The sequence below is a fragment of the Akebia trifoliata genome, chromosome 13 (genome assembly GCF_017979445.1).
Source record: "Akebia trifoliata isolate Shusen 1 chromosome 13, ASM1797944v1, whole genome shotgun sequence".
NCBI lineage: Eukaryota > Viridiplantae > Streptophyta > Magnoliopsida > Ranunculales > Lardizabalaceae > Akebia > Akebia trifoliata.
Window position 1 is genome coordinate 3,950,664 of NC_141387.1, and position 15,652 is coordinate 3,966,315.

The following is a 15,652-nucleotide window of genomic DNA, read 5'->3' on the forward strand; positions in this document are numbered from 1 at the left end:
GAGATTTGGATGATAGGAAGAGCACTTCCGGATATGCTTTTATGCTGGGTACAGGAGCTATCTCTTGGTCGTCAAAGAAACAAAGTATTGTCTCCCTATCCACCACAGAATCTGAGTACATCGCTGCAGCCAATTGCGCTTGTCAAGCTATATGGCTTCGAAGAATGCTAAGCGAGATGCAATTTCATCAAGAGGGGAGCACTCCAGTGTATTGTGACAATAGCTCAGCGATAAAGTTGTCTAAAAATCCAGTTGAACACGGACGAAGCAAGCATATTGATGTGCGCTACCATTTCTTGAGCAATCTTGTCAAAGATAGAACAATAGTTCTCCAATACTGCAAGAGTGAAGATCAGGTGGCTGATATTTTCACCAAAGCCCTGAAAATTAATGTGTTTGAGAAGCTTCAATCATTACTAGGTGTTTGCACACTTACGGGAGGGTCTTGCGTCAAGGCTTCGTAAACTAATGTGTTTTTTTCTCATCAGTTTAAGGGAGGGTATTAGAATGGTATTCAGTTGTTAGAGTCTGAGCTAGTATTGTTAGAGTCTGAGCTAGTATTCAGGAAGAACAAGTCAGTAGGAGTACAAGTTGAACTAGTCCAATAACATGGCAATCTTTAAGCCACAATTGTAGCTGTTTAGTTACAATAGGAGTCTGTATCAGATCCTATATAATAGGATCAGTTTCCTTGTTTATGTATCAAGTTAGTTCTATTCAATTCATTTCAGTTTTTCTCTTTAGACTGTCTCTACTCTGTTATACTCTCCTCTTCACAGGTCTACAGGGGCATCAAAAATCATGACTCTTTTCATAGTGGTGTGTGCACGTCCATGTTAGCAACATGTGAAATGAAGGGAATTTTAGGGCTTATTCGTTTGGGCTTTTGAAGTCAGCTTTTTTGGCTTTTAAGCCTAAAAAGTCAGATCAATAATGTTCGTTTGGACTTTTTTGACTCCAACAACTTTTAATTAAAGTAAAAAAAATAGCTATTTTTTTGAGTCGCCTCACACCCACTTCTTTGTAAGGCTCTTGCGCGAAGCCAGTCACCGAAAAACAATTCAAGTGAAATTGCCTAAATGCCCCCCACCTTTAATTAAATTTCCAACCAAAATATAGCCTAAATCGAAACGATCGACTGTCGCTATCCTTCTCGCCTCTCTCATCTTCATTTCCTGCAAGTTCCTCGTCCAAACGATCTACAGTCGAGATTCCTTTTCCCCTCTCATCTTTCCCTCACGTTTTAAGAAATCGAGGGACGTTTTACGTTTCTCATCTTCATCTCCAAGTGCCTCGCTCAAACGATCGACTGTCGCAACTTGCCTCTCTCATCTTTCCCTTTGTCGCAACTCTTCGCTATTAACGACCAATTAAGGTATCAATTTTATATTTGTCTCTTTTTATTACTGATTTTACTATAAATCGATTTGGGGAGTCCTATGCAATCAAGTAATTTTTTCTTTGGATTTGCTCTCATGAGGTATAAATTTTAGCTTAATTTAGAGAGAGATATTCTTTTATTTCAGCTCATGAATTATATCATTTATGATTAAATGAGGAGCTATTTTCTCTACAGGCAAAGGAGAAAAGAACTCATATATTGCCTAGATTATGAAAATGAAAAAAACAAAAAAAACAAAAACAAAAATCCTCAAATTTCAATATCTCAAACACTCTAGAAACCCTGAATTTTGAAGGACTGTTGGGCAATTCATTGAAAAATTATAGTATTATATTACTGTCACATTGGGTTGTTTTTAAAAATTAAGGATGGTGTTTATTTCCATTAGAAATTGATGGGTTTTAATGATTTTTGATAAATTGAGAAAAAGAAAATATATAGGGGTTGGAAATTTCTGGTTATGGTATAGAGTTTGGGTCTATTTGATTGTGGTTCTTCAGAAGGATTTGTTTGGGACACCAATTTTTTTCCTTTAATAATCTTTAAAACATCCATTTTTGGTTGTGAAATCCATGTTAGCTTATATATACGAGGGAATGTTATTCATCTAAAATCAAGTTAATTTATGTTATTTTCATTGAAGTAAATTATAAATTGATGGTTGATTTGGTTAGTAAAAAAATTAGGAAATTATTTTTTATTTTAAGACTTAGTTGATTTCTGATTGAGTTCAATTTCTATTATTTTCATTGAAGTAAATTTCAATGCCTACTTTTCTAGATATTAATATATTTTTTTTCCATATTTCAATGGGCTTCAAAAAACGATTAAGACCCCTAATACATCAAGCTCGAACACAAATCTGAAATATCCTAATTTTATTTTTCTTGGCTAGGATCCATTCAAACTGAATTGCAATATGGAAACGTGTGGCACATGAAATCCAATACCCATTGGACTCAATGCTTAGTTTACCTCTCTAGTAAAATTATTTGTACCATGGTTTAGACTCAATGTTTGGTCTGACACTTTGCAAACTAACTTTGAGGTCGTGGTTTAAGTCCAGCTTACCACCAAAAAAAAATAAAAAAAATTTCTTTGTACCAAAAGTAACTGTGACCACATGGTATACAGGTTGATAGAGACACATTTCAATGATGGTGAAGCATCTGTTGCAAGTGGAGCAAATAGTCCCCCAATCGTACCCAAATGCAATGTTTTAAAAGCCGAAGCGATAATTAAATCGAAATTTTGCTTAATTGGTCGAATCAAGGTCTGACCGGGGTTAAATTCCATTGGACTGATTTCTATTTATTAAATAGTAATATATTTCATAAATAAAACAAAGAATTAAAGAATTAAATTTATCAAAATAAATAAAGATTTAAAATTTTCAATATTATTTTATAAATAGCAATTGATTAAAAAATAATAGACATCAATCAAGAAAAGAGAATATTTAATAATTTCATATTTTTGCAACTTACAATTTATGTAAGAAAACCTTTCATAGTTTTTAAATTCATCCTTCAATTTAAGATTTTTTTTTAAATATCCTTAAAAATATTAATGATTTATGCTGTGTTTGGATTGAGAGAAATGGAGAGAAAAGAAATGAATTTCTCTCAATTTCTACTGCTTGGATTGTTAAGTGAGGAGAGAAGAGAAAAGAATTAGAGAGAAGAGGAGAAAAATGGAGAGAAATCCTTTTAAAATATTTTATAATACCAACTCTACCCCTAAATCTCTTTTAAGATATTTTAAAATTCTAAAGTTGTCCTAGGTTCTCTCCTACCAATCCAGACATGATGGAGAGAAATTGATTTTCTCTTCTCTCCACTTCTCTCACTCCAAACACAACCTTAATGTTTTGTAAGTTGTTTAAAGTTCAAACTTCAAAGAAAAACAAAAAAGGCCGACACCTGTCGGAAAAAAACAAGATAAATGATGATGTTGTCTAGATATTCTACTTTTTTTACTTTTTAGCATCCAACGGTTCTTAAGTCTATTGAGTTGGACGGTTGAACCTTATTCATTATAAAAACCGATCAGTTCTTTACAGTATTTTGGTTTTCATTAAATCAGGTCGACATTTATAATCTGACCATAGGTCCGACCCGGTTTTTAAAACACTGCCCAAAAAAACAATGGCTACATACAATTAGAGAGTTTTAGTTGACACAGATGATTAACGAAAGAACTCACAAATTATGATCAAACCGACACTCTTCAATGGGAAAACGAAAATATTTCCATGTCCAGCTAATCATGTACTTATGCCTAATGAACGTTATCTTGTAAAAGGGTCCCATGAAAGAGACACTTTCATGGATAAATATGAACTTGAGTTTCAAGGACGATAAGGTGGGAATGCCGCAATTACATGTACATACAAGCAAGATTCTCGAAAATGATAGTTACAGTTAAAACGTGTTACGTTAATATCGTACAACACTTTCCACGACACTGATTATGCATAGAACCATTGATTTTCCTTGAATGTACAACACTCTTATCTCCAAGAAAAGCATATGAAACATGACAGGTAGAGAAGTATTCTTGTCCTAAAGAGGCATTAGTACACCTTATGTCCACCCTAAGCGCCCATCAGGTGTAGGTTGGCTAATACCAAGTTCGATCTCGTGAGGATGTTAACATTCTCCACCATATTCACTTTTTAATAATATCCCTATCTATTATAAACATACGTTCACCTATTAAATGCAAATAGTTTACAAAATAAATGTGAAGGATATTTTAATCTTCAAATTTAAATGTCATATTTACATTATATGTTTTCGCAATCAAACATTATTATGTAAACTAACATTTATTATGTGTAAAAGACTAATATATCCTTGTCTTTTTTATTGAAAGACAAAATAGGTAGGGACATAATTAGAATTGACTAATATTTTGTGAGGATGATCTCTATGGTGAGGAAATCATCCTCAGAAAAAATCAGCTCGTTTTGAAACTTCTAACACCATGAAAAGTGGTTACAAACTAATGGTAAAAAATGAAGGGTCCACAATTCTTCAACTTGTAAATTGAGATTAGGATTTTTAGACTGGGCTGAGATTTTGTGAGGATGATCCCCCTCACCATAGAGATCATCCTCATTAAAAATCAACTCATTCCAAATCTTTTAGCCCATATAAGATAAAACACTTGGTCTAGGACATACATATATATAGGGGGTGGTTCATGGGACATATGTAAAACAATGGTTTTTCAAAATATGGGTTAGAGGTTTTGGATTGAGCTGATTTTTTGCGAGGATGGTCACTATGATGAGAAGATCATCCTCACAAAAAATCAGCTCAATCTGAGACTTCTAAATCCATCAAAAGTGATTTACAAATTATTGGCAAAAAAACGACGATCCACATTCTAAATCACTTTTAATGGGATTAGAAGTTTCAGATTAGACTGATATTTTTTTTTCGGATGATCTTCCGATCATAGAGATCATCCCCACAAAAAAACAGCTCAATTTGAAACTTGTAACCCATATTTTAAAAATTTATTAATTTTACATTGTTTTTACATATGCTTTTTCATATGTCCTTTGATCCGTTCCCATATATATATATATATGCAACAAACATTTTGGCAAAACATTTTTCAAAACATGGGTTAGAGGTTTTGAAATAGGCTGATTTTTGGTGAGGATGATCTCTACGGTGAGTAAATCATCCTCACCAAAAATCAGCCCATTCCAAAACTTCTAGCCCCAGTTTACAAGTTGAAAAATCATGGACCGTCTATTTTTTGTAAACCATTTTTTATAGGGTTAGAAGTTTTGGAATGGGCTGATTTTTGGTGATGATGATCTCCTCACCATAGAGATCATCCTCACCAAAAATCAGCCCATTCCAAAACCTCTAAGCCATGTTTTGAAAAATGTTTTGCCAAAATGTTTGCCAAGATGTTTGTTGCTGAACATTTCCCTATATATAGGGAAATGTTCAACACCAAACATTTTGGCAAAACATTTTTCAAAACATGGGTTAGAAGTTTTGAAATTGGCTGATTTTTTGTGAGGATGATCTCTACGGTGAGGAGATCATCATCACCAAAAATCAGACCATTCCAAAAATTCTAACCCCATCAAAAATGATTTACAAAAAATGGATGGTCCACGATTTTTCAACTTGTAAACATGGGGTTAAAAGTTTTGGAATGGGCTGATTTTTGGTGAGGATAATCTCCTCACTGTAGAGATCATCCTCACCAAAAATCAGCACATTCCAAAACATCTAACCCATGTACGACAAAAATGGTTGGCTACAATGTTGGCCAAAATGTTTGGTGCTGAACGGGACCCTTATATATATGTGTGTGGGGGGGGGGGGGGGGGGGGAGGGGGGATAGCGTTTGATTGTCAATCTTAGGATGATAAATTAGAGCCAAAACTTTTGTCCTATGTAGGTTAGAAATTTTGGATTGAGTTTATTTTTGGAGGATGATCTCTATGGTGAGGAGATTATCCTCATAAAAAATTAACTGAATCTGAAGCTTCTAACCCCATCATGTAGTGATATTTGACGGTTGAAGGAGACCCACGTCACATCTCTACAAAATCTATTTCCTCAAAAACTTGGAGGTCATGGACCATCCAGTTTCAAAGCTGTCATTAGACTTAAAAGAAATTGTATTTTTTTTTCAAATTTTTTTTTTTTAAATCTCATCTACACCATGAGCCATACAAGAATGAGTTGTTAGATTTTATTTTGAAGATGTCAATCTCTACAAGTTAAATGACACTACAGGGAAAACAAACTACAAAGGATCCGCTCCTATATCTCAAAAAACTTGGTATATTTATTTATTTTGAAATTTTACTATTTTTAGTTGAGACATCATTATCAGTTGGCTTACATGTTGTTGGAAGTTGACACACTAACCAGAATCAGTCAATTAGGCTGATTTTGGGAGTGTAGGTCCATCAAATCAGGGATGACGAGTCCTTGATTGAACCTAGTTTTCTCTCTCTCTCTCTCTCTCTCTCTCTCTCTCTTTAAAAGGTAATGGGGGCTTAAGCTGCAGGTCTTGAGAGTACTCCTAATCCATACACACAACAGATGAAGAACAAAATAAATTAAGGGAGAAAAAGAATTCATTTTTCATTACTGTCCGTCCATATTTATGAAAGAAGAAAAAAACCAATCTTATTCTCTTCTACCAAACCTTCAGAATCACAATCATGCTAGAGTTATTCGCAGTTAAATATTCTATAAATAGAAAGTCCAACTTTAATTATAATTTCGGAGGGGTAAATGATGCCAAAACACTTTCTTTATTTACGCTCATTCCATTACATAAATGAAAAACCCAAATTAAATATGATATTTTCTTAAATGTTTTTAATGAAAATAAGTTGATGGAATGTGTCTGACACAGTGCTAAAAACGTGTTTAACACAAAAAATAGTGATTTTAAGAAAATAATGATTTTGACAACAACGATTTGAAAATAGCAATTTTGAAGTCACTAATTTAGCGACCAAACCATTATATCGATGGGAAATTGCTATAATAACAATCCGAGGGATGAAACATGTGTTTTTCAGGATTTCTTCTAGAGTTTTTCTCAAAAACTTTGTCAAAATTGTTTTATCCTATTTTCTTTTTGAAAACTTATATGGAGATATAAAAGCAACTTACTCAATATAAGAAGTAGTAAATCTATAGAATCAAAAATCTAAACATGCTTGATTTAAACTTAAAGTGATTCAACCCTAGCAACTTGAACGTAGCGGGGGAGATTTCCTACCTATTTTGCATTTTTTACAATGAGATTACATTAATGATGACTCCCAAAATTGCTCCTTGCTTGAAGTCCTAACTTTGATCTTTGTCCCAACACGAATTCTTCGTTTAGAGTGAAGATTTCGACGAAGCAAAGCTTTTTTTTTTCTTCTTCACAGACTCTCAGTTCTCTCTCTAAGATGCTCAAATCGTTGCTTGGAGGTGTAGGGTTTTGGGTGTTCTACGTTAGAGAAGAAAGACGTAGGAAAAAGAAAAAATCTAATTTTATCTAAAGTTTGATATTTATATAATACTAAGGATATAATGATAATTAATATAATTATTTTCTTTTATTAATAACTTAACGCTCGAGACTCTAATTTACGCAAACTCAAGTCCATTTTGGATCATTTTTTTTAAGTGAACCTAATAGTGTAATCAAACTTTTATGAAATATCTTTTGTAAAAAGCTCATGTTTCGATTAACAATTTAAGCATGCTTTTCAACTGACATGCTACTTTTATCTTAACTCCTTCTCCAAATCTATTATATAAAACACATACCACCCACTTTTTCCATCTTTCAAATCCTAAAAACATCTCTCTCTCTCTCTCTCTCTCTCTCTCTCTCTCTCTCTCAATTTGTTATTTACCCGATTTTTGGATTTTTGGATTTCTGGATTTTTGAAATTTGTTAAGTTAAGGATTTTTTTAGTGAGTGAAAATCAAAATGGACTTTTGATTTTAAGTCTTGGTGAGACTTTGCAGAATTGAGAGTGTTGACCTAACAATTGTTTATGAGAACTAAGTGAAATAAAAGGTTGCTTTGAACGTTCTTAAGAAGATGGGCTGCCACATAGGAATTTAGATCAGAAAATACAAATAAAAAATAAAAAAAGAAGAAGAATAAAAAGAAGAAAATGAAGAAATGTACCATTGCATTTTAATTTGAAATTTGGGAGTTTGGTATCAGTAAATCTAGTGAGCTGTGGTGTTGTTTGGCCAACATGACAAACCATGTGGGTTTAATCCAAAGGTTTTATGAATTTTTTGACCATTCAATTCTTTAATTTTTATTCAAGAAAAAAAAGTTTTTTTGAAGTAAGATTTCAAATCTTACTAAGGGTCCTTGAGCTCACCATGATCTGATACGATTGAATTGAATAGGACACAATTCTATGAGATTTGAAAAGAATATATTTTTTTTTAAAGTTACTTTTCACTGTTGAATTTAAAATTTAAATATGGGAGTTCGAAAGCCGTTCATTATCAAATCCTTGGATCAAGCCCAATTGCTTTTTTTTTTTTTTTTTTGAACTTATTTATTTATTTATTTTTGGATATTAGTTTTTACATGAAAAATAGAGGGTTATGGAGTTTGATCATGGTTTCAAAACTCGTCAAAGATCGAGATGTATCGCCCAAGTCGTCTTGATATTAGGCATAGACAAGACGGACAGACAAGTTAACTGTTTGGATGAGATTTAAAAGCCCATGTTTATATTTCAAATTTTTGAATGAGACATCTCAAAGGTATCGGAAAACTATTCCGAGACAACTCAATGTCTAGCATGGACGAGACAAGACTCAAAAGAGTTGTAGAACCATGTGCTTGATAGCCAATGTGGTAATCATTTGAGTGAAATGACCCTTTGTAAGATTTAAAATCTTATTAAGTTAGTAAGGAAAGTGTTTTCTTTTCCTAAATCTTTTTTTTTCCTCGTAAAATCTACGGTTGTACGTGTTTCAAATTGCCAACATTCCTTAGTAAAATTTGAAATCTCACAAGAGAACTATTATTGGTACCCCACCTTTTACTTAATAGAATCCAAATAAACATAAATAAAATAAGTGAACGGTTGAAAATAGGTAAAGGTTGGGATGCCACCTTTTACTTAATAGAACCCAAATAAACACAAAGTTGATTTTAAATGTTTATTACAAATCCCTAGAGTTACACATAATATATCAATCAATTACCTTAAGATACTAAATAGATTTTTAAGACATTATAACTTGCTACCGGCCACTTTCCACTGTAATAGAGACATTGTTTACAGAGCCCATTTCTTTGTTGGCTAAAGATAAATCAGGTTTGATGGCAAACCCAGGTTTTCTTGGTGTAGGAAGATGTGTGGTATCCATGCCAAGCATTAGAACTACATTAGACATTGTTGGCCGCTCTGTTGCATCTTCTTGTAAACATAAAAGCCCTACATGAATGCATCTTAATACTTCTGAGGCAGAGTACGAGTCTATTATTGTTGGGTCCATTAATTCTATTTCCTTACTTTCATTCCATAGACACCATGCCTGAAATAATATCAATCTCATCTTGTAAGGCTATTAATTAAAAAGAATTCTTATAACAAAATAGATCACACAGGTTTCAAAATACCATATACTTACAAACTCCACAAGGCTTAATGATTGTTCATAGAATTGGTTAATTCTCTTTCCGCTCACAATTTCTAAAAGCATTACCCCAAAGCTGAAAACATCAGATTTCTCAGAAAATCTCCCTCCCATGGCATACTCTGGGGCCATATAACCACTGCATTTTACCATGAAAGATTCATTGGTTAGTTAAAAGGATCAAAATCCCAACCAAAGAGAAATTTAGGATGTCAAGAAGCTAGTATATATATACTTACTACGTTCCGACAACCCTTTTTGTATTTGCTAGAGTTTGATTTCCTCCCAAAATCCTTGCCATTCCGAAGTCTGAAATTTTGGGATTCATCTCATCATCCAATAGAATGTTGCTGGCTTTCAAATCTCGATGAATAATTTTTAATCTTGAATCTCGGTGAAGATAGAGAAGACCTCGAGCAATGCCTTCAATAATGTTGAAGCGTTTAGACCATGTCAACTTTCCTTGTTTAGTTGGATCTGGTCAATTTTATCTAGCATACTATATTAGCAAAATTTGATGGGTTTTTAACGATGCGTGAACAAAATTATTTATAAACAACAAACACACCAAAGAGAAAGTAATCCAAGCTTTTGTTGGGCATGTATTCATAGAGCAACATCTTCTCTTCTCCTTCAATGCAGCACCCGAAAATCTTAACTAGATTCCTGTGTTGAAGTTTGGATATTAACCTAACCTCATTCTTGAACTCCTTAAAGCCTTGTCCAGAGCTTTTGGAAAGTCTTTTCACTGCTATTACTTGTCCTCCTGGTAGTGTACCCTGAGATGACAACAAATTTATGTATGTTATTTCAAAGTGTCTACTTCCTTAAATTTTCTTAATTATAGTATTGCATTACCTTGTAAACAGGGCCAAATCCTCCCTTTCCAAGCATATTTGCATTTGTGAAATTATTTGTAGCATTTGCAATTACTTCATAGTCAAATAATGGTAGATCTGGGAGCTTTGTTTTCTTTGAATCCTCTATGGATATTTCAGCTTCTGTGGTGTCTTTCTGAGTCTTTGTAGATGCAGTCAGATCAAATAGTTCTATTTTTCTTTTTGTTCCTGATTTTTAGGAATAAAATATATAATCAACATTTATTAATTTTTTCTTTTCCCAAAAACTATGAAAATCCTACCATACTTGGGGAAGAAATAAAACCCATAAAAGAGAGAGAAATCTGAACTAATATAAATTTAAATTAAACTTATGAATTATAAAATGAAACTATGGAAAAAAAAGTGATTAAAAAAAGATTAATGTTGTAGTGACCTCAGTGGGGGATACACACAAGGGATCTCTTGATGTAGTGGTGCGCGCATGCCCATATATGCGCTTTCGCAAAGATACGAGTAAAATGCATCTACGGACATGTGCGCGCCACCACGTGAAAGTGTCCCCTATGTGTACCCCGCTGAGGTCACTCTAACACGACTCTTTAAAAAAAATAAGCTTAAAGAAAAATAATAATTATTATTATAAAAATGAGACCAACTAGTTGTAGACCGCCTAGTATCGATTTCTAGTGTAAACATAAAGATCATGGGCCTTGGAAGACATAAGGATCATGCATACCAAACATGTTTTTCTTAGCTATTAGGTGAATTTACCTTTTCTTATTTTCGTCCACCTACTTAAAATAAATATCGAGGATGCCAATACGATTATGCCAAATATGATGCTTGGTATGAGAACGAACATTGGAACTTGTTTCTTTCGACCTGCAATTTGAATGAAACATTTCTCATCGGGAAATTAAGTGTAGCCACATGAACTAAATTTATCAATAAAAATAAATATAATTACAACTAAACCATGGTAAACCTTGATAGTAATCATTTCTAAACTGAGGATAATAACCACTATAACTGATACAAAATAAATACTAGGTGAGATATCATCGTAATTATCTTATGCCCATCTCAATACTAGGAATATCAATTATAATTAAACCATCACTACATGAAAACTGGAAGATTCGACAAGAAAATTGGATAGGCCAAGGTCCATGAATTTTAGAAACTGAATTTCATCGGCCTAGGGCCGATGAAATTTTGATGTTCCAAAGATTCGACGGCTTAGAGCCGTCAAAATTCTTCCATCCACCATTAATTTGATGATTTTGGCCTATCAAATATATATATATATATATAGGGTGGCGTTCAAGGGTCAACTTTTTGGCAAAACATTTTTCAAAACATGAGTTAGAAGTTTTGGAATGGGATGATTTTTGGTAAGGATGATCTCTACAGTGAGGAGATCATCCTCACTAAAAATCAACCTATTCCAAAACTTCTAACCCCATCAAAAATAGTTTACAAAAAATAGACGGTCCACGATTTTTCAACTTGTAAACATGGGTTAGAAGTTTTGGAATGGGCTGATTTTTGGTGAGGATGATCTCCTCACCGTAGAGATCATCCTCACCAAAAATCAGCCCATTCCAAAACTTCTAACTCATGTTTTGAAAAATGTTTTGCCAAAAAGTTGGCCCTTGAACATGACCCATATATATATTTGAAAATGAAAAATTCGACACCTTGGTCCGTCGAATATGGTCAATGACTTAGTTAGTGAACCATATCAAAATCCAATCCTTGATGTAATTCTTTTTCCTAACTTTATGGATATAAATCCACATAATAATGGAATGATTGAAAACCTGATATTATGTATGCTCATAAAGATCTTAGTTAATAATTAGTTAGTACTTTTAACTATTGGAATTTATTTTTATTTGGCAGATGTCCCCACACCATTTCAGATGGGACTAACTCCTACCGTCGCATACTTCCATCCTGCAGAAGTTTCCCAACATTCAATAGAGTAAGTCAAAGGCTACCAATTTTGTACACATGACAAGAGGGAGTAAACTCCAGTCGCTAGTTTTACTGCTAACCCCTTAGTGGTGGTACTTTTTATGTTTTTATCCGATTATTTTTTAATTCATTTAAGAATTTTTTTTTTCCAAAAGATACCCATATAATTTAATCTGCCAATGTACCTTTATTTTCAACTTAATTATGGCTTTTCATAATTTTGTTAAAAACATAGTGAATTTTTTTCTTTACTTTGGCAGGCCACAAATACCATCCAACCCGACATGTGTACAACAATTAAATAACCACCTTTTTCGTGGAGGGGCACATAGAGAATAGAAGTCATGACCTAGAGAGCAAGCCCAGTCTGTCTTGCCATCTAAGCTAACCCCTAGTGGGTTAAATAGGGATTTATTTAAGGTTCACAAGAAAGCCAAAAAAATGAATAAAATGAAAAATTATGGTTTAAAACTTGTCAAATCAACTTGAAATTCTATCAACTCGACTCGATCCAATTGGATTTTGTGGTGAATCAGTGACAAAACTTGAAGGAATCAACTCATCAAGTCAACTCGATCATTCAGACGAGTTGAACCTTAAATAAGTTAGATTCACTGAGTTAAATTATTGAAAATGCATTGTTAAAATCCTTTTTTATAAGAAAATACATCTAAAAGCCTAATTTTTTTCTATCAAAAATCAACCATCTTCAGGCTCTTTAACCCGTTCAACTTGGTTTTCAATCCATGGACTTCAACCTCAAGAGTAAAACCCTCTATTATTCTAGAGAAAATGTCATCATCTTCAAGTTCTTCAATCCATTCAACCTCATATTCAATCCATGATCAACTTCAACTACCTGAGGAAATCTCTTTTAAACCTAAAAATTCATCATCTTCTGCTTCAACAAGAATCTTATAGTATTTATTAGTTAGAAAGGTTGCATGAGATATATCTTAAGGTTGAAGATGAAAGATATATCTTAAGTTTGAAAAGGAGAGGAAGACCTAAAGATGATCAGTTTTGGATGAAAAATGAAAGGAATTCATCTAGAAGTTGAAAATGACGATACTTTAAGTGATTAAATATTTTAATTTTAGTCGGCCGAGTTGACACTTGAGCTTTTTTTACTTGACTTAACCCGGTGAACATTTGAGTTTAATTGAGTTTTTGAATTTTAAAATCACAAATATGATGGTGTCGCATTTCAGTAAACACTAATAAATATAAAAAGGTGAAATTCCCAAAAAAATAAAGAGAACTTGGAGAAGTCCCAAAATAGTATATTATTCATTTTAATTCTGAAACTGGTAAGTTACCTTTTATTCGAAATTAAAACATTTCGGTTAAAGTGGAAAAAAAAAATTCTATTTTATGAAACAGTAAATAATTTCCCATTTTATTTTCATGTAAACTGTGGATAAGTTTTCGCTTTACAAAACAGTAAATTTGTTCCCCACATTAACAAAAATGTTTTAATTCCAGTTTCGGAATTAAAATGAATGATTTACTGTTTTGCGAAAATTTCAATTTTCAGCCCATGTTTGGGTATAAAGAGCTTCTATTGGCACACCAAATTTTACTTGGAACACTCCAGTCACATGAATTGGGGTGCAGTCTAAGTAAAGTTGTTGTGGCAATGGAAGCTCTCTTTTGGCCTCACAACTGAGAGCTGAATTGTATTTCCCCCAACAATAAAAGGTTTTGCAACAATGAGACATACCTAATTTCGAAGCTGGTATCCTTACATAAAGATCTTGTCCACCTTGAGACTTATCTCGGAGATCGATCAAATCACCAAACCATACTAAACAACCCTTCCCTCCTTCGTTAATGTCAGAATTCGCATAAGCCGTACAAGAACAATTATTCCTGCATTCTAGTTCACATTCCCTAAGACTCATGGTATTGTTAACAATCGATCTCGAAGTATTGGGCAGTTTCATCCCCTTCAATTCAAAGAACTCATCATCCTTATTGCAATCAAATTTCGCTTTCGGAACACATCCACCTGACCCATCTTTCAAATGCCAATTCTTTTGGTACTTGGGCTCAAACCCTTTAACACAATTGCAAACAGGTGAGCTATTCACGTCACATATTCCATAAGCACCGCACTCACTGTAATTGTCACATTGATCATTTGGGGCGGACCATAAAGTGTTCCAGTCAAGATTCTGGCCGGTCAATTGAAGTTGAAGCACACCAGCTTCATTCAAAATCAACCTTGACACAATAGAATCACTATTAGTTTCGAATATGAAATATAACTCATCCTGATTGTCGATGAAACTGAAATTGAAGCTGTTAAGGACCTTCATTTCGGGGATACCACTAAATTGGACTCCATTCCAAGGTCCAGTTCGGTACCGCAAGATCAGTCGGTTCGAAAGAAATAATTCTGGAAATCCATGAGGATCTACACTGTAAGAAAAGTCACCTGTAGATGGGTCATTGGTATTCTTCCATGATGTAAGAAATCGATTAATACCGGTCTTGAAGTCCCACCCTAGCTTCATTCCAGGTAACAATGTATTAGTTGGGTAATCGAAACTCTGCCATAGATACTTCTCATTACTTTCTTGTAAAATAACAAGATTTCCTGAATCTAAAAGCTTTGCAATTGGGTTCTCTGCCTTGGACTGATTCGTGGACCACATAATTCTGGAATCTTTATTTAGGAGAACGAGCTGGCCTTCTTCGCTCATTTTAAGACATCCGGATGAATCTGTAATTGGGTTGTCTCTGTTTGCAACCCAAACTACAGTTTTACTTCCGGAGTACCATATTCCCAAATATCGGTTCTTTGAATTGTTTCTAGGACTGAAGAATCCTAATTCGAAAAGATTTCGATCTGAAACAAGAGTCTCACCGTCTTTAATGGATTGTTTTGGAGATAGGGTAGGGGAAGCAATGGGAATATTTGAGAAAAATGTGAATGAAATGAAGTAGAAAATGAGACGAAACTGTATGTCTGCAATGCTTCCCATTTTCTCCTAAGAGAAGTATATCAAACACTGGGTATATTTATTGCGTAACGATTTCTTGACGTCTCCCTCTAATACATGCCCCTCTACATCCTTGTCATAGACCCATAAATCATTTGTCTCGAGATATGTAAATCATAAATATTTTCTTATGAACCCCGATGCAACTGATTTACTGTGTGTGTCACAGCGGGGAACATCATATTATCACAATTCAATAATTTTTTTTTTTTCTTCACTATTTTAATATGACGCTCCTTCCTAACAAACGCC

At 33.7% G+C, this 15,652-nt stretch overlaps 1 protein-coding gene across 1 annotated transcript; it reads right to left on the reverse strand.

Annotated features, from left to right (window-relative positions):
- Positions 1-9,044: 9,044 nt before the first annotated feature.
- On the reverse strand, positions 9,045-15,449 carry LOC147387387 (G-type lectin S-receptor-like serine/threonine-protein kinase At4g27290). Its single transcript, XM_086421576.1, has 5 exons — positions 13,966-15,449; positions 10,139-10,396; positions 9,810-10,047; positions 9,565-9,709; positions 9,045-9,468 (listed from the first exon to the last, which is right to left on the reverse strand). Exons 1-5 carry the CDS (start codon positions 15,380-15,382, stop codon positions 9,175-9,177), a joined length of 2,352 nt encoding a protein of 783 aa, XP_086277702.1. The 5' UTR covers positions 15,383-15,449; the 3' UTR covers positions 9,045-9,174.
- Positions 15,450-15,652: the final 203 nt, after the last annotated feature.